A 27,187-nucleotide genomic window follows, 5' to 3' on the forward strand; every position below is an offset into this window, starting at 1 on the left:
TAAGTGTCCATCCATGAATGAATGGATAGAGAAATGTGGTAGTACACAGAGTGGAGTATTATTCAGCCTCGAAAACAAGAAGGCAATCCTGCCCTATGTGACAACGCAGATGTACCAAAGGGCATTGTCATACTAAGTGAAGTAAACCAGTCACAGAGGGACAAATACTGCATGACTCCACTTACATACGGGATCTAGAATAATCACATAGAAGCAAACGGTGGTTCCCAGAGACAGGTGGTATGGGAAACGGGGCGTTGTTACTCAGTGGGTATAAGGTTGTTATGAGAGATGAACGCATTCTAGAGATCTGTTGTACAACAAAGTGAATAATATTATATTGTGCACTTAGAAATTTTGTTAAGAGGATAGGCCTTATGCTGTGTTCTTACTACAAAAACAAAACCAAACAAAGGGGAATGGGAAACTTTTGGCAGTGATATTTTTTAACATTTTTAATTGGAGGATAATTCCTTTACAATGTTGTGTTGGTTTCTGCCATACAGCATGAATCTGTGGTGACAGATACGTATTACCTTGATTGTAGTGATGGTTTCAGAACTGTGTGCATGTCTAAACTCATCAAATTGAACACTTTAAAGATGTGCAGTTTTGGTATATAAGTTATATCTCAATAAAGCTGTTTTCTTTAAAAAAATTTTAATCCAAACCGAAAATATATATAAAAATTTGATTTTTTAAAAAGAGAACTTAATGGACTTAATGGTAAGTGGACAGTCTGAAGATGGACAAAACCGGGTCATGGGGCCAGAAAGGCAATTAGCCGGAAGATTCATATGAGCTCTTAAGGATAAAGGCAGCAGTGGGGCGAGCACTCAGGCCAAGACAGAGCCGCTTTAGGGGCGGCCGTCATCCTGCTCTGAAATGACACTAGGCTCTCCACCTTCTGTTGGGTGGTCTTTGGCAAGTTATTCAATACCGAATTGACAAGAGTTAGCTGAGTCCCTATTTGAGCCCAGAGAATAATCCTAGAATAATACTGACTGGCATCAAGAACTGCGCTTCTGGGACTTCCCTGGCAGAGCAATGGTAGAGAGTCTACTTTGCAATGCAGAGGGTGTGGGTCCGATCCCTATCGGGGAACTAAGATCCCGCATGCCGCAGAGCAACTGAGCCCCAACGCCGCAAATACTGAGCCTGTGTACTCCAGAGCCCCCGTGCTGCCACTAGAGTCCGAATACTGCGGGGAAGACTCCTCACGATGCAACTAAGCCAGTAAATATTAAAAAACACACCACTGTGCTTCTGGACCACCAGTCAAGGAGCAGTGAGGCAGATTCGGTCCTCAGCATGGACGCTTTGCCTATGTTTTCACCTCTCCTCTCTCACTCCTAGAATAATTGTTTACAGTTTCCACGTGTGGCAATTACAGCTGTACATGATGCACACTTGGGTATATACAAATTGTTTCTTTCATAAAGCAAACTGAAATTTACTGAATGTGGTACACTATTTTTCTATCCTATTTTCCAAAATGCAGGTAATGACCCCCTACATTGATACCATGACTCTGGTGGACTGCTATTCACTTAGAAAACCACTACCAAAGAGGAAAAGTGACTCGTGAACTGATTGTAATCCAAAGAAAAGACATCCTGAGGTCTTTTTTATTTTTAAACTGAGGTCCAGTTGGCACATAACGTTAGTTTCAGGAGTATAACATATTTAATACTTACATGCATTGCACCACAAAAAGTCTAGTCACCAGACAGCAACATTTTTTTCTTGTGATGAGAACCTATAAGATCTACTGTCTGAACAACTTTCAAATGCAGTATGCAATACAGTATTATTGTCTATACCATAGTGTATATTGTACCCCCGGGACTTATTTTATAACTCGAAGTTTATACTTCTGACCTTCTTTACCATCTTGCCCACCTTCAGCCCATGCCACTGACAACCACCAATCTGTTCTTTGTATCTTTGTTTTGAAATTCGATAGGTGAGATCATATAGTATTTGTCTTTGTCTGATTTAAGTCATTTAGCATAATGCCCTCAAGATCCATCCATATTATCACAAATGGCAAGATTTGATTCTTTCTTATGCTGCTGCTGCTGCTGCTGCTAAGCCGCTTCAGTCGTGTCCAACTCTGTGCGACCCCATAGACAGCAGCCCACCAGGGTCCCCCGTCCCTGGGATTCTCCAGGCAAGAACACTGGAGTGGGTTGCCATTTCCTTCTCCAATGCATGAAAGTGAAAAGTCAAAGTGAAGTCACTCAGTAGTGTCCAACTCTTAGCGACCCCATGGACTGCAGCCTACCAGGCTCCTCCTCCCATGGGATTTTCCAGGCAAGAGTACTGGAGTGGGGTGCCATTATGGCTGAATACGTATACACACACACCACTTCATCCATTCATCCGTTCTTCATCCATCCATGGATATCAATGACTCCATAGCTTGACTACTGTAAATGATGTTGCAATGAATATGGGGATACAGCAATCTTTTTAAGTCAGTGTTTTTGTTTTCTTCGGGTAAATACCCAGAAGTGAAACTGCTGGATCATATGATACTTTTATTCTTAATTTAAAAAAGTATTGGGGGGCGCCTCCATACTGTTCTCCATAGTGAATCTACATTCCCACCAATGGCGCTCAGGGGTTGCCTTTTCCCCATGCCCTCTCCAACAGCGATTATTTCTTGTCTTTCTGGTAAGAGCCACCTTAACAGGTGTGAGGTGATGTCTCGCTGTGGTTTTGGTTTCCCTGATGACTAGTGGCGCTGAGCACTGTTTTCATGCACCCGTTGGCCTTTACTATTTGTCTTGTTTTCCAAACCTGGAAAGAAAGCATGCTTACACCAGGACCCCAGTACCAGGATAGCATCGTTCACGTTAATCTCTCTCTTTCTGGAGTCATGTTTCTTGTCTAAAAATCAGTAAATACCAATTTTGATGCACATCAATGTCATGCAACTTAGAAGTAGACAACATTTCCTTTGATCTAGTTGCTCCCGGATCTAATGAACTCCACTGAACTAAACCTTGCGACATCAAAGTCTTTAGTCAAGGCAAACCTTGTTACAGAAAATTTTAATCTTTTGCATTATTATAAAACAAGGTAATGATCTGCAAAACTCAAACGAGATGACTCAGCACAGAAGTTTAGTTCAATATGATTTTATTTAAAAATCTGCAAAGCCAAAGGAGGGATCCGATGTTTTGTTAAAACAATTTTCACAGTATATATTTCAGCCTTTTTTAGCTTTGTGTTGAATAATAACAGAAAAGGAAGTTTCTGTTCAAGACCCTCACTCCAGCATAGCACACTTAGCCAGGCGCCCGGGATCAAGTGGCTGGGCGGGTCACCCTGGCCTGGGCTCACAGTGAATCCTCCCCCTCAAGTAGAGCCCTAGTTCTTCCCCAAGCACACAGACTTATTTTCACTGCTCTCCACAGGCCCTGAGAATCCTTCATCTTAAAGTTGAGCAAAGTGTGAAAGGATTCCTTAACTCATTGCCTGTAACAAACCCAGCTACTGGTTAACTGCTGACAATCACAAGTATAAACACTTGAAATGTATAAGATGTTCCACGTTGAATGGAACAACTTAAATTTTAAAAAATTAAGTCAAGTAACATGCTTTCATGTTTTAAAACGTTACTTAATAAAACTTACTGAGACAAGATATACAGCACTTTCTGTATTTGGTATTACAAACTCCTACTGACGATAAGCTACTTGATGGTTGAAAAAAATTAAAAAGAGAAGAAACCGTACGTATCGTTTTATAAACGATGCCTGAAGGAATGTCATGTTGTAAATTCTGTTACTAAGATTAAGCCTGGGGAGAAAAACAAGATTTACAAAAGCAACACCCATGTTCTTTTAAATGGTGAGGTAGATTTTTCCCTATGCAGCAAGTGGAAGATAACCGAAAATGCATACAGCTCACAAATCTTCTTTAAAAAAAACACAGTTCAGGTTATAGTCACTTTCACAAATAAGACATTTATACACCACGAGGTGGAGAGGTCATACTTGGGGAAGCGCCACACTTTATGTGTTACTCGGAGAGTCGATAATCAATCTTGGATCAATCAACTCTCTCCAAAAAACGGTTATCTGAGGAAAAACAGAAAATATTCAGTTTAGAGACGTCATTTTGAGGTCATATGAATTTTAGTCAGTTAAAAACTTCGATTTCCATTTGTGAAGAATGCTTGAGGACTGGAGGTAATTTGAGTCCCAGTAAATTCAGTTCAACTAGGGTACAAGGCCTTGTTTACCTAGAACACAGCTAAATTTTATATTAAATATATTTCATCTTCCTTTGATTTAGAACATGGGCTGGGGCTGGGTGGTACCAGCTGGTTACCAAGGGGTCAGAAGGATTTGCCCAACCAGTCTCTATGGACAAGCAGTCTGCAGACTTCTTGGGAGGCAGATACGGCCCAGAGGGTTATCACTAGACTGCTGATGCCCTTTCATGCAGCTCTATGGTTCTTTTCCTGTGCTGCCTAAAAACAGAGGAGCTATTTTGCATTTTACCAAGAGAAAGCAAAGCTAACGAAGGCCATGTGGATGAATAATGAGAGCCATCTAGTGTCCAAAAACGTAATTACAGGCCCTACTTCAGGCCTCAGTTTAGTAAGGCCTCCCTCCAAGAGGAAAGCCTCCAACATTTAATTTTCCAGTGTAGTTTCCAAGAATACATTTCAACAAAAAAGTGGGACTGCATATATTGCAAATAAAGAAGTACAGGATACAGGGCCAAATCTGCAGAGCCTACCACAGATCCTAAAAATGTGCTTTTGGAGTAAATCCCTGAGTGTCATCTATCCTAAAGACAAAGCAAAACATACAGTCTGGTTAGGGTTTCCACAAGTTTACATTTCAGATAAAACGTGACTTTGCAATAGTAAAACTTCAGAATAATATCATAACATTTCAAATATAAACACCTTAAGAAGTGGTTTCTTAAATATAAATTCTATTCACTTCAATGCTACCATACTCTAACGAGGCAGCCATTCCAGCATCTCTGGAAGTCTGGCTGCCAACAAAGCTCTAAACCATATACTTCCTAAAATGGCAATTTAAGGACTTAAAATCAGAAGACAGATTCATCATTGTGTGTCATTCTTCAAAAGTATCTGCACTGTTCTACGTCAGAATCACGGTAACTCTTGGGAGGTAGTAGTGACTGTAAGGAGACACAGTGGAGACTTCTGGACCCCCGCCCCCCCAAGGCCGGGATCCTCTCTGATTTTATGCAGGCAGTGCAGGAAGCCGCAGCGTGTCACCCTCCAGACCACCAGCAGCCAGTCAAGCGAATGGACGACCAAGCAATCCCAGAAGAGAAGCACACCTACCCTCTTCTCCTGCGTCACAGCGTACTCCACTACCTCAGCTCCATTTTCGTTGTGATAAACCAAATCAAATTTCCCAGGTTCTTTCAAGGCTGAAACCAGACGGTAGGAAGGAGAGACAATAAGTCATTTCCCAGTAGTGAAAAAGTTCCTCTACAGGGAATTCATATCACTAGAAAAACCACCGCAAACAAACTGCGCGTTGATGTGGAGGCTAGTGCACACAGGAAAGCAGAGTGCTCAGTGACAGGAGATGCTCTGAAGCCTGTGTCAACAGACAGGGGCTTCTCAGGCACTCCCCAGTGACAATCCGCCCTTCCCAGAAAAGAAGTGAGCTGATACACTAGCACTAGCAATCCCAGAAAAGAATGTGTGACCACAAGATAATCCCCAACACCCCCGGAACTGGTTTGTTTCAACAAGAGAAGGTAACGTGAATTCTGCAAAATTCTTATATCTTGCTGTGTCCGCAGAAATTGTACATGCTTCCTTGGTAACACAGCAGTCCTCATTTTACATGGTAGGGTGGGGCTATAGAAATGACCACACAAGCTGAAATCATCCAAAACAATCTTAATCAATGGGGAAACTGATGACTGTCTCATGGTTAAAATTTTTTGTCAAAACATTCTAACCTTTACTGTATAGGGAAATGAAAACACAGTAAAACTGCTATTTATGTAGGACACTGACCCAACTTAAAACAGAAACAATGAGAATCAGTTACAGAACAGTGACTGTTCTGTGTCCACACATACCCAGGTGGTTTGGACAGCGCTCGCCCCCTTGCCATCTAGCCACAGTGCAGAGGGAGGACCCTTCCCACGCCTGGCACAGCCGCCACACTCCTTTCCATTTGAGTCCACTTTCAGCAAGATATCGTTTGAGTTTTTAACGTTATGAAATAGATCTGAGAGTTTCTTTCTCTCAGTTTTGTTCAGTTTTTTGCTGATGTAATTCCTAGGACATCCTTATTCCTTTCATCATGACCACTTTCCTCACTGATGTCAAGAAGTTCACAGAAAGCTCCAAGTCAGCATTTCCACAGTGAGCTATTTCTTCTACGAGTTCACTTAAATTCAATGTGGATGTTACTTTTAGCGTTATCACTTTCTGTTTCTTTGTCACTCCTTCATTGTTGTTGGCCAAGTCCCTATTCAATTACCCACTTTCGTAGTGACACGTGGGTTTATCACTGAGACAAGGAGGCACCACAACCACACCCTGTGCTACGGTGTGGGAACTGAGTAATAGACGCACCGTGGCCAGCGCCAAAACACTGAAAGAAGCAGGGTGACTAGTCCCTGACCGTAATGGGCGCCTGTTACTGTGCAGTGGTCTGTGTGGGCTGGAGAGCTGGCAGTACTTCACACACTCACTCACAGCTAACAGGGGCCTCCCTGGTGGTCTAGTGGCTAAGACTCCACGCTCACAATGCAGGGGGCCCAGGTGTGAGCCCTGGTCAGGGAACTAGAACCCACACGTTACAACGGGAGATCTACAACTCAGACCTAGTGCAGTCAAAGAAAGAAACAAATACTTTTAAAAGGAGAGTTAACATACCAATGTCACTGGAGACTGGTTCTATTTAACAAAACCATTGTAACTTGAATTCATGTATATTAGAACTATGCAAAGTGAGGACTACCTGTACTTCTGCTACAAAACAGATCAGGTGTTTCTTGATGCTCCCAAAAAGAAAAGTTCTAATTGGATATCATCACTGTCAATCATCTGACAAGAAGTGACCAGGCTGTGTCCACAGAATTTGACTACAGACAAACCTCTGTCCAACATTCCTAAGGAGGATTTCTTCCAATGAAATCTAATCAGAAGAGAGCTGGAAAACCAGTGTAAGGTTTTTTGTTTATGTTTTTTCTGGGTGCCCTCACACCTTGCAGGATCTTAGTTTCCCAACCAGGGATTGAACGTGAGCCCCAGCAGAGAAAGCGTCAGATCCTAACCACTGGACCACCAGGGAATCCCCTGAAAAATCTTTTTGAATGATTCCTGCATACTACAGTCTTGACTCTTTTACTATCTTATTTAAACATGAACAGAAAATAATTAATCCCTTAGTCTGCTAAAGAAAAAGGGATCACCTCTAATCTCTGGGCAGGGACCCCTGCAAACACAACCCAAGTTAAGCCATACACAATAAAAGCCCTGTTATTCCAGGGTTTCAGAACCAAAAATGGGTGGGGTGATTCCGGCATAAAGCAGGGAACCATTTAAAATAATGCATGAGAGTGTGGCTACACTTATTTATTTCAGACTTTTTATCTTGATTTAACACAGAGAAGTATGTTCATTTGCCAGCCTTTTCAAACAGAGCTAGTAGGTCTTATGAGTCACTGACTGGAGCTTTCTTTTATAAACTTTATCCCTAATGCATATATGCAATTTCCAGGTTTTGAGTTTTGAGGGGTTTTGTTTGGTTTTATTTTCTGGTTATGCCACGCAGCACGGAGGATCTTAGTTTTCCCACCAGGGATCAAACCCACACCCTCTGCACTGGGAGCATGGAGTCTTAACCACTGGACCACCAGGAAAAGTCCCGAGGTTTTTTGATTTTGTCTTTCAAGTGGATGCAAGAATATAAAACTAGCAACACAATTTAAGTGCAGAATCTTCTCACATTTTTATCAAATTCCTCCCAAACTCTTATAGCTAACCCATCCCATGTAATTCAAAAGCAAAATTTTCAGCAACGATCCTGAGTTATCATTCAATTTAGGTCTCATAGACATAACTTTTTTTGCCATCAATTTTCATTAATTGATGTAATTTTATGAAATTACATGGCTACAATAATAAGAACAACGTGCCTAACAGTTTGGGGAACAAAGCCAACAGCTCTCAGCAGACACACAACCGCACTAGCGGAAGCGCAGCGCGGCCCACCCCCAGGCCCTGTGCGCGGACAGAGGCAGCAGAGGGCCGCGTAGCCACGGCGGCCAAGAAGGACGGCGGCGCCTGCGCTAGAAGCGGTTCAGAAGCCCGTGCGGACGTGAAGAGCCTACGCTTTCAAATATCTTTCTAGAAGACTCACCAGGTAAGGATGAAAGAATTTCTATGTCTACTTGCTGGGTCTCCGGGTTATGGCTTAATATTCTTCCTTCCTTTCAAAAATAAAAGTCCAAGTCAAAAATCACCATGTGAAATATGATGAATGTACTAAAACCACTTAAAAATAGTTAAGATGGTGAGTTTTATGTGAATTTTATTTCAACAAAATTTTTTAAAATGAGTCGACATGTATTTGAAACATGACTCCCAAAGCAAGCCCCATCTCTCTGGTCTAAATTATCCCTGGTGCAGGCTCCACGTGGCTGGGAACAGCCCTAGACCCCACAGCCTCTAGTTTCCAAACTAGCCCGCCCGCCAACCCGGAGGAGGCCCGGACGGAAGCTCCTCACTCCTGCCCTGCCTCCCGGCCACAGCCAGACGCTGGCGCCTGGAGGCCTGCCTGGCGTGGCATCTCCTTTCTCTTGGGAAATGTAACTAATAAATTCCTCTCTTCAGTACCACTGACTCTGCTGTGTTATCGCTCGTCACCTCCATAAATTAAAGTCCCATGGATACATATTAGACATGGTCGGGGGTTGGGGAGACTACATTCTTTGAACATAGCTTTGACCTTTAAAGACAAGCTTAATGAATAAAGCTAATGATCTAGGTGGATAACAGCATTTGACATCAAAGCAAAAAAGTAACACTGATGTTCACTCTTGAAATGGTTTGGAAAGTAACTTCAGAAAAGTCCTAAAAATACTGGAAACAAAGTAGCAAACAGGTTTCCAAAATAATAACTCTAATGACCAACATCTATTTAATATGCATTTAAAAAATCTATATCATGTTGATGTATGGAAAAACCAATACAGTATTGTAAAGTAAAATAAAGTAATATTTTAAAAAAATCTATATCATCTATAATCAATGATTGATACAGGTTGTGGGACATATAAATTCTGTTTATTTCCATTTCCTCACATACTGCAGAATTAAATTAATCATCTGTAGTAGGGTGAAAAAACATCCTGGTCTGCCCAAGACAGGTCCATTTATGTTTCCCTTCAGTAGAAATTATCAATACAGTAGTAATCCTTTTCATTTGCAAGTGTTCTGATGTAGATGATAAGTTACGTGGTCACCTATATTAAGGGACTAAGGTGAAAAGATGGAAATACACCAAATACCCAGAACTAACCAACCAAATTTCTTCATGAACTAATTCTTCTTCTAGCCTGCTTTTGAACAAAGATTCTTACCAAGGTTTTAAAAGACTTCCAAGGTATCAACTCAGATTAATTCACTGTTGTGCCTTATCTATGCCACTGTTAGCATATCAATTATTTCCTTTAAAAATGGGCTTACATTCTGAATCTCACATCAAAATAAGAAAGTATGCATTTTAACAAGATTTTAACACAATTTTGAATGGGTAAGAAAGGGAAGAAAACCTGTAATTCTATAATCCCAGAGTCACACTTTTGCTGAACTGTGATGAAGTTCATATGCCAGTATGAAGTCCCACACAAATATTAAATAAGGAAATTCCAAGGATAATATTTGTGAATTACCTGTGGTTAACTGGTAAGGCAAAAGAAACCATATTAGATCATAGTAACCAATAGGAACGCCGGGCTGGCTGAAGCACGGCTGGAATCAAGACTGCCAGGAGAAATATCAATAACCTCACATACGCAGATGATACCACCCTTATGGCAGAAAGTGAAGAGGAACTAAAGAGCCTCCTGATGAAAGTGAAAGAGGAGAGTGAAGAAGTTGGCTTAAACTCAACATTCAGAAAACGAAGATCATGGCATCTGGTCCCATCACTTCATGGGAAATAGATGGGGAAACAGTGGAAACAGTGTCAGACTTTATTTTTGGGGGCTCCAAAATCACTGCAGATGGTGACTGCAGCCATGAAATTAAAAGATGCTTGCTCCTTGGAAGAAAAGCTATGACCAACCTATACAGCATATTAAAAAGCAGAGACATTACTTCGCCAACAAAGGTCCATCTAGTCAAAGCTGTGGTTTTTCCAGTAGTCATGTATGGATATGAGAGTTAGACCATAAAGAAAGCTGAGTGCGAAAGAATTGATGCTTTTGAACTGTGCTGTTCAAGAAGACTTTTGAGAGTCCCTTGGACTGCAAGATCAAACCAATCCATCCTAAAGGAAACCAGTCCTGAATATTTATTGGAAGGACTGATGCTGAAGCTGCAACTCCAATACTCTGGCCACCTGATGCAAAAAGCTGACTCATTGGAAAAGACCCTGATGCTGGGAAAGATTGAAGGCAGAAGGGGACAAGAAGGGGGATGAGATGGTTGGATGGCATCACCAACTCAAGGGACATGAGTCTGAGCAAGCTCCAGGAGTTGATGATGGACAGGGAAGCCTGGCGTGCTGCAGTCCATGGGACTGCAGAGTCGGACACGACTGAGCGACGGAACGGACTGAACCAATAGGAAATCATAAATATATGAAATAAATTCCCATGCTGAAAATAATCAAATTTTCTGGCTGAGTCTGTGCATGCGTGCTCACGCAGCAAGCTCCACTGTCCACGGGATTCTCCAGGCAAGAATACTGGAGTGGATTTCCATTTCCTACTCCAGGGGATCTTCCCGACCCAGGGATTGAACCCATATCACCTGCATCTCCTATGCTGGCAGATAGATTCTTTACCACTGAGCCATCTGGGAAGCCCTTTCTGACTGAGAGCTATTTTATTTCCTTTCAAAGATGAGGATCATGGGGAGGGATATTCAAATAATTCTGTGTATCTAAGCTGATTAGAAAAAACTGAGTAAAAAAAAACATTTGTCATTCTCACTCTATATTCCTCCTAGGTATTATAACACTGGGAGACTTCAAACTGGTATTATTAAAAAGTTTACATTTTGATAATATTTTTATTTTCTACTTTATAGCACTGTTTACTCCATAAAAATCTGTTATTTAGCAGTATTAAACATGACTTTAGCTTCTTTAATGTACTGACATTTGATTATTTGTAAATAAAGACCCTTACCTTGTAGTCAGAGACATCAGGAGAGTAATTGGATGTTAGTTCCAAAAGCTAAAAAAGAAGAAAAAAAACTCACAAATACAGATACCCCATGTTTCCTTTTCCTTACTCCTAAGAAAACAAAACATGCCTTGTTCGGGTGCTTACTCCACCACTCAGGAAGCCCTACCAAGAGCCTGTAGAAAAACAGGGGTTCAAGTGGGAAAGGTTCTTTGGGGGGTTTTGGGAGGTTTGGAGGTGACACGTAGAGCCTTTTTTTATTGAGCACTTGCTTTGTTCCTGACATCAGGCTGAGCCATTTTTATTCACTCAGAAAATAATTCCTGGGCACCTACCACATGGCAAGAGAACATGAAAGATATGACTCAGGAAGAGTTTTTATAAATAAGTTAGTTTAATAATCCATTAAATTTTATTAACATAAATTACATTAACTTATAGGTACAAATATAACCTAACGTGCTAATGACTAAGTTTACCGGCAAGAGGAATGAACTCTTTTGCTGCTAACTGCTGCTGTTTTTAAATACATACCTTGAATGCGATCTTCTCCCCGACTTGAGGGGCGGCTGCTAACAGTGGTAGGAGACTGTAGTCTTTCCTGTGTGTCTCCATGGGGTTCTGAAAAGCAGTAGGAGTCACCAGACTGTGTTACTGGTGAGAAAATGTGAACCCCGACATCTGCTCCAGACACGCAGCACGAGGGAACGGAAGACATGCGCTCACAGCAGTACTTACCTGGATGATGGCAGATGAGTCTGTCACCACTCCATTCAGCTGCTGTTGCTTCTGATAGTCGGCGTTTCTATTTAAACCACAGGGAGCAACATGCCCTCGTCCTCGACCTCTGCCCCGCATGCCCCGCCCCCTCGCTCCCTTCCAGGAGAGAAGGTCCTCTCCTCTACCCCAGCCTCTTCCCAAACTGGCGGGGAGAGTCACATTGGGAGGAGGACAGAGGACTGTTTGGGTCCGACCGCCACTGTTCGGGTCCGACTGCTTCCATCCAGAGGCGTTTGGAGCCTGTGATGATGGCCCTGGACAATTTCTTCCTACAAAGAGGCCGACAGTCTTTAAGAACTCTGCAGCACACTCGGGGGTCCTTTTTGGCATCACGCATTGATCGTCTGACTCTGAACTCGAGTCTGAACTGGAAGATGATGTTCTGGAGGTCCTGCCCTTGACAGGGACAGAGGTAAAACCAGTTTTTGGAGCCACTTTGTTTGCAGCTGTGGTTTTCACGGAGGGTCTGTCCTTTGACACGTCAGTCGAGATTTTCTCTGAGGAGTGTCTGACCTCCAAGATGACGTTGCTGAGGCCATCACTGGTTGATTCGTGGTAAGACTCAGACTCCGAGGAGGAATCGGGACTGTCTTTTGTACGGACGACCATGCCACCTTTCCTGTTGGCTCTCACAAGGCTGTTTCTAGCAGGAAGAGCTTTAGGGCTGCACTTTTGGAGGGTCCACTCTTTCACAGACTGTGCTTTAGAAGACTTGGGAGTCTTGGCATGTTTTTTATATTCACGTTTCTCCTTCTTCTTTGGCGATTTTTTTTCAGTCTCTCCATCATCCACCTCCACTGCATCACACGTGGCTTTGTTTTTCCTCTTGTTTTTTTTACTCACACTCTGGTCTGTGGCGGCTTTCGGTTCTAAATCCAGGGTCTTCTCACTGTTATTGTTCTCATGCCTCTTCCAAAGCTTCTTTGAATTTCTATAATCTAGTTCAGTTTCTTCATCTTCGTCCAACTTAAATGCCCGCTTCTTTGCTTTTCTAGGTAATAAACGAGTACTATCCCCATTACTAACTGTTACAGGACTCTCAGCAATTCCTCTCTCTTCTAATTTAACTCTGTTAAAAGAACAAGAGAGAAAGCTTTAGTAATTCATAAGCATAACATGATTACATCAGGCAATGAAAAAAAGGTCAAATCACTTCAAGATAAAAGACTCTCTTTAACAAAATGATCTATGGCATCACTTATGGTCAACTTTCAAACAACTAGTTTTATTTACTGATCATCTACTGCATCCTAAAATCAGATTTTTTTCATCTAAACACCATCGTGAAGTAGGTTTCTTTTCATTTTAAAACTGATCACAAGATTACAGTTCATACAATTAACTGCCCAGGACCCACAGCCAGTAAGTCACAGAAATGTAACTCAAGCTTGTTTCTCTAATTCCAAAGTTCACAGCCTTTCCACTATGTTATGTGCCTACCCTAAATGGTGACAATGCTGATTACCCATTTCGCTTTTAGTTGTAAGCTATTTTTTAAAATCAGATTTCATTTTTATTTTGTTTGAATTTAGGAAAACACTGAACATGTTTTAAACTGTACTGACAGCCATTATAATCTATAACATTTGGTGATTATTAATTTCATGTTGTCAACCTGGCTTCCCTGAGAGCTCAGTTGGTAAAGAATCTGCCTGCAATGCAGGAGACCCCAGTTCAATTCCTGGGTCAGGAAGATCCCCTAGAGAAGGGACAGGCTACCCACTCCAGTATTCCTGGGGTTCCCTCTTGGTTCAGCTGGTAAAGAATCCACCTGCAATGTGGGAGAACTGGGTTCGATCCCTGGGTTGGAAAGATCTGCTGGAAAAGGGAACGGCTACCCACTCCAGTATTCTGGCCTAGAGAATACATGAACTATATATAGTCCATGGGGTTGCAAAGAGTCAGACATGACTGACTTTCACTTTCAATCTGACTAGGCCCTGGGGTACCCAGATAGTTGGTTAAACATTGTTCTGGGTGTGTCTGTAGGGGTGTTTCAGAATGCGATTAACATCTGAATTTGTACACTAAATAGACTGACTGCCTTTGTGACCAGGCGTGTGTGCTAAGCCGCTTCAGTCGTGTCCAACTCTTCGTGACCCTGTGGATTGTAGCCCACCAGGCAGCCATGTCCCTGGGATTCTCCAAGCAAGAATACTGGAATGGGTTGCTGTGCCCTCCTCCAGGGGATCTTCCCAACCCAGGGATCGAACTCCCGTCTCTTAGTCTCCTGCAATGGGAGGCGGATTCTTGACCACTAGTGCCACTGGGAAGCCCACCTTTGTGAGCAGACGGTCCCAGTGTGAATGAGACTCAGAATAAAAGGCTGAGCAAGAGGGAATTCCCACCCCCTGCCTACCTTTGAGCTGGGACATCGGAAGAACTTCTCTTCATTTAGACTAGGAGTCAGACTGAAATATACCATCAGCTCTCCTGGTTCTCAGTCCTTTGCACTTGGGCTGGAAGTTTATCATCAGCTTTCCCGGGTCTCCAGATTGCCAACTGCAGATCCTGGGACTTCTCAGTCTCCATAATCTCATGAGCCAAGTCTTACTGAAAACCTCATTTCTACATCTACAGCTACAGCCACGTCTGTGTCAGCTCGTATTGTTTCTGTTTCTCTGGAGAACTCCAATATACAGTTCATCCAACAGCACTTTCCTGTAGTAAAGGAATTCTGTTCCTCCATGGACTGGCGACAGTTAATTCTAATATGCACAGCCAGAGTGACAGAAACCTGAATGAGCATCACCAATGTCAAGCACGCAGTGGGTGTTTAAAAACGCCTGCTAAAAACAAACACTATTCTTTCAACATATTTACATCCAGGTGTACCTTTAACCAAGTACTTTTAGTGACCAGGGAACAATGCAGACAATCAGATTTGAAGATAAAGTACAACCAGTGAGTAATAAAATAGATTATAGGCATTCTTTAAATTTTTGAAGGTACATTAATCCTATGGATTATCTCAATGTGGTAGTTGAAAAGAATCCTCAGTTATTCTTCAGGATACACAAATATACAGACATGTACATATAAAAATAAAATAAAAGCTATTGATACCAGAAGGAGGACACAGAGAGAAATAAAACTCTCAAATAGCAGGGACTTACATAATAAAAACTCATTACCTGCTGTTCTCAGCTGTGGATGTCGGCACCTAGAAGCAAGGAAGTAACCCTCAAGCTGGCAAAAGCTAGTCTAGGACACTGCGAATCTAAGAACTACTGAGGAACTTGCAGGGTACGGAACTTTCCATAACATCTTTCATCAATTTGTTTTCACATGTAGCAATGCAATGATTCAGACTTCAATTCTGAGATGCTGATTAGTACCAAACTTCTCATCACACTTTGAAAATAGATGCAGGAAATCCACACACCTATGGACACCTTATCTTTGACAAAGGAGGCAAAAAAAATATCACGGAGAAAAGACAATCTCTTCAACAAGTGGTGCTGGGAAAAGTGGCCAACTACATGTAAACGAATGGAATGAGGACACTTTCTAACACCATACACAAAAATAAACTAAAAATGGATTAAGGACCTAAATGTAAGACCAGAAACTATAAAACTCTTACAGGAAAACATAGGCAGAACACTCTATGACATAAATCACAGCAAGATGCTACATGACCCACCTCCTGGAGTAATGGAAAGGAAAAAATAAACACATGGGACCCAACTGAACTTAAAAGCTTTTACACAATGAAAGAAACTATAAGCAAGGTGAAAAGACAGACCTCAGAGTGGGAGAAAATAACAGCAAATGAAACAACTGACAAAGAATTAATCTCCAAAATATACATGCAGCTCAATACCAGAAAAACCAACAACCCAACCAAAAAGTGGGCAAAAGACCTCAACAGACATTTCTCCAAAGAAGACACACAGATGGCTAACAAACACATGAAAAGATGTTCAACATCACTCATTATTAGAAAAATGCAAATCAAAACCACAATGAGGTATCATCTCAGACCGGTCAGAACGAGCATCATCAAAAAGTCTATAAACAATAAATGCCGGAGAGGGTATAGAGAAAAAGGAACACTCTTACATCATTGGTGGGAATGCAAACTGGTACAGCCACTATGGAGAACAGTGTAGATTCCTTAAAAAAAAAAAACTGGGAATACAACTGCCATACAACCCAGCAATCCCACTGCTGAGGATACAACCCGAGGAAACCAGAACTGAAAGAGACACGTGTACCCCAATGTTCATCGCAGCACTGTTTACAATAGCCAGGACATGGAAACAGCCTAGATGTCCACTGGCAGACGAGTGGATAAGGAACCTGTCATACATACCACAGTGGAATATTACTCAGCTATAAAAAGGAACACATTTGAGTCAGTTCAAATGAAGTGGATGAACTTGGAGCCTATTATTCAGAGTGAAGTAAGTCAGAAAGAGAAAGACAAACACTGTGTATTAACGCATATTATGGAATTTAGGAAGATGGTACCAATGATCCTACATGCAGGGCAGCAAGGAGACACAGAGGTAAAGAACAGACTTTTGGACTCAGTGGGAGGAGGAGAGGGTGGGATGATTTGAGAGAATAGCACTGAACCATGCACATTACCGTATGTAAAACAGATGCCCAGTGCAAGTTGTTCGATGCATGAAGCAGGGCACGCAAAGCCGGTGCTTTGGGACAACCTAGAGGGATAGGGTGGGGAGGGAGGGGGGAGGGGGGTTCAAGGTGGAGGGGAACACGTGTGGGACACGTGTTCTATACACCTGTGGCCGATTCAAACTGATGTATGGCCAAAACCATCATAACACTGTAACTATCCTCCAATTAAAATAAGTAAGTGAATGAAAAGGAAACAGACGTCAGACTTTCTGTTCAGTCACTGCGGCTCATTAGCTCACTGGAACGCCGCACGCGCTGCACCCACTGCGGGCAGGACCCCGGCTTTCAGAGGAGCCTTCCAGAGCAGCTTGAGCGACACCTCACGCGTTCTCAAGACCAAGGGTCTGCGGGTGCTCGACCTGTGGTTGCTGCAGCCTCGCCATCTGCGGCTGCTGAAGACAATTCCAGTTTGGAACATACTAAGGCTGAGAAGCTCAGTGCCAACCAGGGAACGAGAAACGGCTCACTTGCCCGGTCACCCTGCTTTTCAGGGTGGACGCTTCTCTGGCAATGCTCTTCACTTCTCCACTTGGATCACAGACAACAAATGTAACCGTCTGCTCACAAACAAAAGTGAATGAAGCTGTCCTTTTACAAAGAACAGTGAGCGACCTGTACAATGAGCAGTGAAGGCAGACGGCCTGTATAGTTACCTGTCTAATTCCAAGAAATTTTTAAGACTCCCTGTTCACTCAAACTCTTTGCAGGGCAAACTGGGTAAAACGTATTAAAATGTAAGGTAGTCCCTTTAAATCTGCAAGTTCACTTTGAGGATTCTATCATATATAGATAAAGAAGACATGATCATTTGTACTGCCTGACACCTCCCCACTCCCCCTAGTCATTGCCTGCCAAGGCCAAAGTGACTGAATTCAAATCTTCTTCTGCCTTTGGTTAAAAGTTTAAAGTATCATTATTTCAAAAGTTTAAAGTATCATTATTTCAACTTATCTCATCTGTGAAAATGAGGGTAATAATATAGTACTCAAATGAGCTACCATATATGTTTAGAGCAGTGCTGGGCTACGAGCAAGAGCTATCTAAATGTTAGTTCTAATTTTTATTAATACAATGAATGTATTAATAAAATGAATGTCTTCTGAGGACAGGAGTTGGTGGGTTTTTAATGAACTTGTCCCATCAAATGGAGGTGAAATTCAAAAAAGTGGGTGTAAGCAGGAATCTGCGCTCTCTCGGGGTCCCATGTGTCCCCTGCATCACCACCTACAGAGAAGTAAGTTGTCTGAGCAAGGGCACACAGTTAATGAGTCACAGAGCCAAAATTCGAATCCAGAGCTCTGAATTCAGACCCTGATCTCTTAATCATTCTGCTCTCCATCACTCTCTTACCTTTCACACAGTATCAAACAAAGGTAACCCACATATTCTTGGCATAAATACAGACCTGTACAACTTTTCTGGAGGCCAACCTGACAGTACTTATCAAATTTTAACATTTGACCAGGTAGTACCCCTTCTAGGAATGATCTTACTGAGTCACTGCTCACGTACACAAAGCTACAGAATATTCACCACAGCACTATGTACAGGGAAAACCCAAGGGCATTAGACAAGCACGCTCCTCGATAAGACAGAGAAGCGCGCCCGGCATTCTATATTCCTCAAACCATCAGCATGCCACAAAGTGAGACTTAGCATCAGGAGGCCCAGAGCTGCACGAGGAGCAGCAGCTTTAAAGGCGAGGACCTTCTCTGGCATCCGAGATTCCCGGAAACCAGGCTCAAACACTGTCTTCTTCACGCTCACTGCCAGCCTCACGGACATGTCAGAGGGGCTTGGCTGGCCATCCAAGGAGCTACTGATCACAGCACCATGAGATGAGAACTCGTCTCTAATGTTCTGTATTTAATAATAAGCATCAAATGTCACAGGGTCAAAGAGTGACCGAGGAGAGCAGGCACTTTCTCAGAGAATGACTCTTCAGCAGAGAGATCTCACCTCACCTGGTTGCTCTCCAAGCCAGGGGCCGCCGGCAGGCCCGTGAAGCTCCCTTCAGGGAGTGTAGTAGGCTAAATTGTGTCCCCTTAAAATTCTTCTATGAAGCCCTAACCCCAGAGTACTCTAATGTGACCGTATTTAGAGACGAGCTTTTGAAGAGGTAATAAAATTAAGGTAAGGCCGTTAGAGTGGGCCCTAGTCCACTGTGACTGGTGTCCTGATGAGAGAGAAAATTTGGACACATAAGGAGACATCAGTCATGTGCCTTTTTGTGACAACAGAGAAAAGGTCATGTGAAGACACAGTAAGAGAGATACCAATGAGCCAAGGACAGAGGCCTCAGTAAAAACCAAAACTTGCCAACATCTTAATCTTAGATTTTCAGGCTCCAGAATAGTGAGAGAGAACTTTCGGTTGCTTAAGCCTGTGGTATTTCATCAGAGTGGCCCTCGCAGACTAACGGGGCTCCAGGCAAACGGGAGTGCATCCTCTTCCCACGGGGGATGGAGACCGCCTTCAGGAGGCCACTGTCAGCAGCCTGGGGGCAGAGCAGTCAGCTTCTGGAGGTTCAAAAGAAGGGGCTGTGAGGAAGCGACCGTGCCAGACAAGTGTGGAGATGCTCTTGAGCCTCCAGGGTTATTTCTCAGGATTCTCACAACCAGGCTCCACGTTCCCTCATGAGAATTCTCTAAGCACTCCTGGCAATCCCAACAAAGCCCTTCTGCTGGTCAAACTCATCTATTCGCCAAGTTGTATTGCTTCTGTCTCCACAACTATACAGGGCCATCCAACATTTCCCTACCTACCCTTCAGTTACTGCTGAATTCCCTGATCATTTGTGTTCCATCATGATCTCTCCTTTCTCCTTTTCGCACTTAGCAGCAAAACGTGGAATAATGACCCAGTCCACATGGCACAAGAAGATAGTATACAGAAACACAAAACTATTTTGCTCTACTCCAAAAATATTAGGTACCGTGGAGAAAAGAGATTGTTTTCTTCTATAGCTCTGAAGAAAAGTGAGTCTGAGGAAGACAAGCAAATGACTGGGGACATGAAGTCAAAAAACATACAGGACTTTTCCAAATTCAACTTTTTCCTAAGGTCTGCCCCATTTACCACTGAAGCCAGCTGCAGAGATATTTTTGACATACGCGACTGTGCATCTGGTGCTTAGGAAGAATTCTGCCTGCCATCGGTGCTGTATGTATTTCCTGTAACAGCTTTCATAGTTTGCTTTTGACATTGCTAACTTCATTATGAAGAGTTTAATTTTCAGATGATTAAATGAAGTACAACTGCAATTAGCTATCAGCAAGTTATTAATTCATGAAGCAGGAGAGAGATCAGAAAGTAAGCATAACAGGAGAGGATGCAATATTTATAGTAAATAGTCCCTGAATTGCAGAAAGAATAGAATGAATAAAAAAGGAAAACAACTTTTGTTGAAACCTGGACTATTTCAAATTGTCATTGGAAATAGCTAAACGTTATTAGTAAATCATAGTGTTCCTGCTTTTATAAGAAAGGCAGAAAGATACATACATGCACTCAAAGATACAGCAACTGTTCCAAATTAAATTCCCTGATGCTATTAAAAAATCATATGAATCTGACATACTCTGGGAAAAAGAATATTCAACATTCAGCAAAGAGCAAGCAGAAGGAAGTAGCCTGGTTCACAACTCTAATTTTTTTTTCACTGTAAATCAAGCTTTTAAAAAGAGGCCTTGATTTTGTACATACAAAATTAATACACAGAAATCACTTGCATTCCTATATTATAACACTGGAAAATCAGAAAGAGAAATTAAGGAATCAGTTCCATTTACTACTGCAACAAAAATAGTAAAATACCTAGGAATATACCTACCTAAGGGGACAAAAGAACACTGTAAGGCACTGATGAAAGGAATCACAGACAACGCAGACAGATGGAGAGACGCTCCATGTCCCTAGACTAGAAGAGCCACCACTGCGAAAGTGACTGCACCACCAAACGCAACCTACAGATTCAGTGCTATCCCTATTAGACTACAAGCGGCGTTTTTCACAGAACTAGAACGAAGAAATCGCACAATTCATATGGAAACACAAACGATCCCAAATGACCAAACAGTCTTGAGAAAGAAGAATGGAGCTGGAGGAATCAACCTTCCTGACTTAATCTACAGTCATCAAGACAGTGTGGAACTGGCACAAAAACAGGAATATAGACCAATGGAACAAAATAGAAAGCCCAGAAACAAACCCATGCACCTATGGGTACTTTGTTTTTGACAAAAGAGGCAAGAATGTACAATGGGGCAAAGACAGTCTTTTCAATAAGTGCTGCTGGGAAAACTGGACAGCTACATGTAAAAGAATGAAATTACAATACTTCCTAAAACACCATACACAAAGATAAACTCAAAATGGATTAGAAACCTAAACGTTTCAGACCAGAAACTATAAAACTCTTAGAGGAAAACATAGGGAGAATATTCAATGACATATATCACAGTAAGATCCGATATGACCAACCTCCTGGAGTAATGGAAAGGAAAACAAAAATAAACAAATGGGACCCAATTAAACTTAAAAGTGTTTGCACAGCAAAGGAAACTACAAACGAGGTGAAAACTCAACGCTGAGAATGGGAGAAAATAATAGCAACTGAAACAACAGGCAAAGGATTAATTTCTAAAATATACAAGCAACTCATACAACTCAATACCAGAAAAACAAACAACCCAATCAAAAAGTGGGCAAAAGACCTAAGCAGACATCTCTCCAAAGAAGCCTCACAGATGGCTAACACACACATAAAAAGATGCTCAACATCACTCATTATTAGAGAAATGCTAATCAAAACTATAATGAAATATCACCTCACACTGGTCAGAATGGCCATCATCAAAATATCTACAAACAATAAATGCTGGACAGGGTGTGGAGAAGAGAGAAACCTCTTGAACTGTTGGTGGGAATATAAATTGATACAGCCACTAGGGAAGATGGTATGGAGAGTCCTTTAAAAACTAGGAATAAAACCACCATATGACCCAGCAATCCCATCACTAGGCATAAACCCTGAGGAAACCAAAACTGAAAAACACACATGTATCCTGATATTCACTGCAGTACTATTTACATCAGCAAGGACACGGAAGCAACCTAGATTTCACCTACATACACACAAGGGGCTATTACTCAGCCATAGAAAGGAACGCATCTGAGTCAGCTCTAAAGAGGTGGATGAACTGGAGCCTATTATACAGAGTGAAGTAAGTCAGAAAGAGAAAAACAAATATATATGAACGCAAATATATGGAATCTAGAAAGATGGTACTGATGAACCTATCTGCAGGGCAGCAATGGAGACAGAGATATAGAGAACAGACTTACGCACACGTGGGGTGGGGGAAGGAGAGGATGGGAGGCATGGAGAGAGGAACATGGAAACATACACACTACAGACAGCCAGGGGGAATTTGCCGTATGGCAAGGAACTCAAACTGGGGCTCTGTAACAACCTAGAGGGGTGAGATGGGAGTGAGGTGGGAGGGGGATTCAAGAGGGAGGGGACATAGGCATACCTATTGTTCATTCATGTTGATGTTGGGCAGAAACCAACACAATATTGTAAAGCAATCATCCTTCACTTTAAAATAAATAAATCTAAAATTTAAAAAAAAGAAGCCCTAAATAAATCACTCCAATATATGAACCTGAACTGAAACTGTTAGGGGAAGCACACTGATTGAAACTGCCCACCCTGGCCAGGCACCATAGTAACTATTTGCATGAGTTGTTTTAGGACAAGAGGTCCTGGTAAGGAACAGGGAACTAATAAGCCTCTTGATGAACGTGAAAGAGGAGAGTGGAAAAGTTGGCTTAAAGCTCAACATTCAGAAAACGAAGATCATGGCATCTGGTCCCATCACTTCATGGGAAATAGATGGGGAAACAGTGGAAGCAGTGTCAGACTTTATTTTTTGGGCTCAAAAATCACTGCAGATGGTGACTGCAGCCATGAAATTAAAAGACGCTTACTCCTTGGAAGAAAAGTTATGACCAACCTAGATAGCATATTGAAAAGTAGAGATATTACTTTGCCAACAAAGGTCCGTCTAGTCAAGGCTATGGTTTTTCCTGTGGTCATGTATGGCTGTGAGAGTTGGACTGTGAAGGAAGCTGAGCGCCAAAAAATTGATGCTTTTGAACTGTGATGTTGGAGAAGGCTCTTGAGGGTCCCTTGGACTGCAAGGAGATCCAACCAGTCCATCCTAAAGATCAGTCCTGCGTGTTCATTGGAAGGATTGATGCTGAAGCTTAAACTCCAGTACTTTGGCCACCTCATGCGAAGAGTTGACTCACTGGAAAAGACCCTGATGCTGGGAGGGATTGGGGGCAGGAGGAGAAGGGGACGACAGGGGATGAGATGGCTGGATGGCATCATGGACTCGATGGACATGAGTTTGGGCGAACTGCGGGAGTTGGTGATGGACAGGGAGGCCTGGCATGCTGCAATTCATGGGGTCGCAGAGTCGGACATGACTGAGCGACTGAACTGAACCAGAAGAGTTTGGGAAAGGTCAAAAGGAGACACCACCTGTCTACCCACCTCCCAGAATCCTTCTCTCTGGCATCCGTCTTGGCTGAACAAGGCTGCACCACCAGGAAGGGATCTGAGTCAGAATGATTGGCTAAGGACAACCCAGAAACTAATCCCATCACCATTAAACCTGAGCCTGCAAGCCATGAGACAGAGCTGTTATCCTGGGGTCCCTTACCCTACTGCTCTCCACCGGGTGCCCTTTCTCAATAAAAACTCTTGCTTTGTCAGCGCAGGTGTCTCCTCCAACAATTCATTTCCTACTGTTAGACAAGAGCCCAGTTTCGGGCCGTGGAAGGGGTCCCCCTTCCTGCAACAAAACGACTGTCTTACCATTTTACTGAGACATATGAGCCACACGTGAGCAATTTACACAAGACTGCACCATCACACTCATGCCAGTGTCTCTTTTTTTTTTTTTAATTTCCAAAAGCGTATTTAAAACTTCGGTTTCCCAATTCAAAGCCAAAAGGTCACAAACACCTATTTAACTGAACCCAAATGAGACAGAGAACTGGGCGCGCCAGGCGGTACGGCAGGCGCTCCGAGGCCGGGGAGACCGCACCTGGTGAAGAAGCCACGCCTGTTGGGTGCCCGCTTGGGCCCGCGAGCCGCCGGGGCAAGGCCGAGCCCGAGGCTGGCCCGCGCCGCGCACCTAACGACGGTGCCCGGCTGAGCAAGCGCTCGGCAAACCGAGGCTGGAAGGGACGCGGGCCCCGCCCAGACGGCAGGCCGGGGCTTTTCCACGTTCGGTCCCCCACGCCCGACTGGACGGGTAGACGCCCCCGGGCTCCCGGCAGAGCCGCTCGCCGGCCCCCCGCGCAGCCGGCCGCGCGGCCTCCGAGCCGGCGGCGCCCCGGCGTGTGCGCAGGCGCGCCCGCCCCGCCGCGCCGCCCGCGCACCTGAGGCAGTCGTTGTCTCGTACCAGGCGCGCGCTCTCGGCAGGGGGCAGGAGCGCCCCCTCCAAGTAGAGGCCCAGGAGGGCCCCGGAACTGAAGCCGAAGCGCTGGCGGATCAGGCTGATGAGGTCCGTGACGACTCGGCATCCGTTCAGGTCGATGAGAAGCCAGAAAGACGTGCAGTGCGGGGCGCCGGGCGGCGGGTAATCGAATTGAAGCCGTAGCCTAACCGTCTCGGAGGCTGCCATCTTGCTCGATGCGCAACGGAAGCCGAGAGACTCGACCGGGCGACCGAGAGGCGTGCTCGGGGCCCGCCCCCGGCAGCCTACGAACGTGTGCCCCCTATTGGTGGGAGCGGCCGCGACGGAACTTTGTGAAGGGCAACGCGGCGCGCAGGGGGTTCCATTCAATACAGGACGACGGAAGAGGATAACAGATAGGCGTTTACACCTTTTCTCCTGAGCACTAGGTACGGTCCGAGTTTAGTCAACTGTCTAGACAAACCCTGCTCAGCAGTGCTCTTTTTCTAAGATATTTGCTCATATACGTAAAATAACACAATCTATTCTGGATTGAGTTGTTATTATTTCTAGTGGGACATGGTTGATCAAAATAGCATGAAACACCACACATTTTGTCACATAATTATTAAACAGGAAAAATAAAATGGGCATGGCAATATAGCTATTAATAAATGCAGCCGTGTGTGTGTGTGTTTTTAATCTGAATCTTTTGAATGAATATTACTAAATAAGACAGAGCTCGCCATCAATTTTGGACCTATGTTTTTGGTTTGTTTTTATTGATGTCAATCCCTGAGAAAACTCGCTGACATATAAATAGATAAGTATGGAGGGACTTATGTTGCTGGCAGTATCAGTCAGTTCCTTAAACTTCCAAGGTACATGCTAAACTCACCTACAGATCATGCTTTAAAAAGTATTCCATTAGCCCATCAACAGAAAATTGGATTAAAGACTTACTGAATATGACCCGGCCCATCAAAACTATACCCAGGTTTCCCCTCAGTCAGCCTTTCCCATCAGGAAACTTCCAATAAGCTCTCCATCAGAGGCAAGACAGAATGAAAACCACAATCACAGAAAACTAATCAAACTGATCACATGGATCACAGCCTTGTCTAACTCAATGAAAGTATGAGCCATGGTGTGCAGGGCCACCCAAGATGGATGGGTCAGGGTGGAGACGTTTCCTTCCAAAACGTGGCCCACTGGACAAGGCAATAGAAAAACACTTCAGTAGTCTTGCCTGGAAAACTGCATGAAGGGTATGAAAAGGCAAAAAGATACGACACTGAAAGATGAACTCCCCAGGTCGGTAAGTGCCCAATATGCTACTGGACATCAGTGGACAAATAACTCCAGAAAGAATGAAGAGACGGAGCAAAAGTGAAAACAACAGTCAGTGGTGCATGTGACTGGTGATGGAAGTAAGTCCAATGCGGTAAAGAGCAATATTGTGCAGGAACCTGGAATTTTAGATCCATGAATCAAGGCAAATTCAGTTCAGTTCAGTTCAGTCACTCAGTCGTGTCCCACTCTTTGCGACCTCATGAATTGCAGCACGCCAGGCCTCCCTGTCCATCACCAACTCCCGGAGTTCAGTAAAACTCACATCATTTGAGTCAGTGATGCCATCCAGCCATCTCATCCTCTGGTGTCCCCTTCTCCTCCTGCCCCCAATCCCTCCCAGCATCACAGTCTTTTCCAATGAGTCAACTCTTCGCATGAGGTAGCCAAAGTATTGGAGTTTCAGCTTTAGCATCATTCCTTCCAAAGAAATCCCAGGAATGATCTTTAGAATGGACTGGTTGGATCTCCTTGCAGTCCAAGGGACCCTCAAGAGCCTTCTCCAACACCACAGTTCAAAAGCATCAATTTTTTGGCGCTCAGCCTTCTTCACAGTCCAACTCTCACATCCATACATGACCACTGGAAAAACCATAGCCTTGACTAAACAGACCTTTGTTGACAAAGTAATGTCTCTGCTTTTCAATATGCTATCTAGGTTGGACATAACTTTTCTTCCAAGGAGTAAGCATCTTTTAATTTCATGGCTGCAGTCACCATCTGCAGTGATTTTGGAGCCCAAAAAGATAAAGTCTGACACTGTTTCCACTGTTTCCCCCATCTATTTGCCATGAAGTGATGGGACCAGATGCCATGATCTTCGTTTTCTGAATGCTGAGTTTTAAGCCAACTTTTTCACTCCTCTCTCTCACTTTCATCAAGAGGCTTTTCAGTTACTCTTCACTTTCTGCCATTAGGGTGGTGTCATCTGCATATCTGAGGTTATTGATACTACTCCCAGCAATCTTGATTCCAGTTTGTGCTTCTTCCAGCCCAGCATTTCTCATGATGTACTTTGCATAGAAGTTAAATAAGCAGGGTGACAATATACAGCCTTGACGTACTCCTTTTCCTATTTGGAACCAGTTTGTTGTTCCATGTCCAGTTCTAACTGTTGCTTCCTGACCTGCATACAGGTTTCTCAAGAGGCAGGTCAGGTGGTCTGGTATTCCCATCTCTTTCAGAATTTTCCACAGTGTATTGTGGTCCACACAGTCAAAGGCTTTGGCATAGTCAATAAAGCAGAAATAGATGTTTTTCTGGGACTCTCTTGCTTTTTCCATGGCCCAGTGGATGTTGGCAATTTGATCTCTGGTTCCTCTGCCTTTTCTAAAACCGGCTTGAACATCTGGAAGTTCCCAGTTCAGGTATTGCTGAAGCCAGGCTTGGAGAATTTTGAGCATTACTTTACTAGCGTGTGAGATGAGTGCAATTGTGTGGTAGTTTGAGCATCCTTTGGCATTGCCTTTCTTAGGGATTGGAATGAAAACTGACTTTTACCAGTCCTGTGGCCACTGCTGCATTTTCCAAATTTGCTGGCATATTGA

The 27,187-nt window shown here is 43.3% G+C and overlaps 1 protein-coding gene across 1 annotated transcript; it reads right to left on the reverse strand.

Moving 5' to 3' along the window:
* Positions 1–3,288: 3,288 nt before the first annotated feature.
* COIL (coilin) lies at positions 3,289–24,518 on the reverse strand. The gene is made up of 7 exons (XM_068978346.1): positions 24,274–24,518; positions 12,124–13,234; positions 11,920–12,006; positions 11,389–11,436; positions 8,391–8,460; positions 5,342–5,430; positions 3,289–4,091 (listed from the first exon to the last, which is right to left on the reverse strand). The coding sequence occupies exons 1-7, from the start codon at positions 24,516–24,518 to the stop codon at positions 4,026–4,028; spliced, it is 1,716 nt and encodes a 571-aa protein (XP_068834447.1). The 3' UTR covers positions 3,289–4,025.
* Positions 24,519–27,187: the final 2,669 nt, after the last annotated feature.

This window comes from Capricornis sumatraensis, chromosome 8 (assembly GCF_032405125.1).
Source record: "Capricornis sumatraensis isolate serow.1 chromosome 8, serow.2, whole genome shotgun sequence".
Taxonomy (NCBI): domain Eukaryota; kingdom Metazoa; phylum Chordata; class Mammalia; order Artiodactyla; family Bovidae; genus Capricornis; species Capricornis sumatraensis.

Coding starts and splice junctions, on each gene's coding strand:
- COIL (XM_068978346.1), bottom strand. CDS start 24,518: ATGGCAGCCTCCGAGACGGTTAGGCTACGGCTTCAATTCGATTACCCG. Junction 13,235..24,273: donor CGAGACAACGACTGCCTCAG/GTGCGCGGGCGG, acceptor TTCTTTTAACAG/AGTTAAATTAGAAGAGAGAG. Junction 4,092..5,341: donor CTGTGACGCAGGAGAAGAGG/GTAGGTGTGCTT, acceptor GTTTTTCCTCAG/ATAACCGTTTTTTGGAGAGA.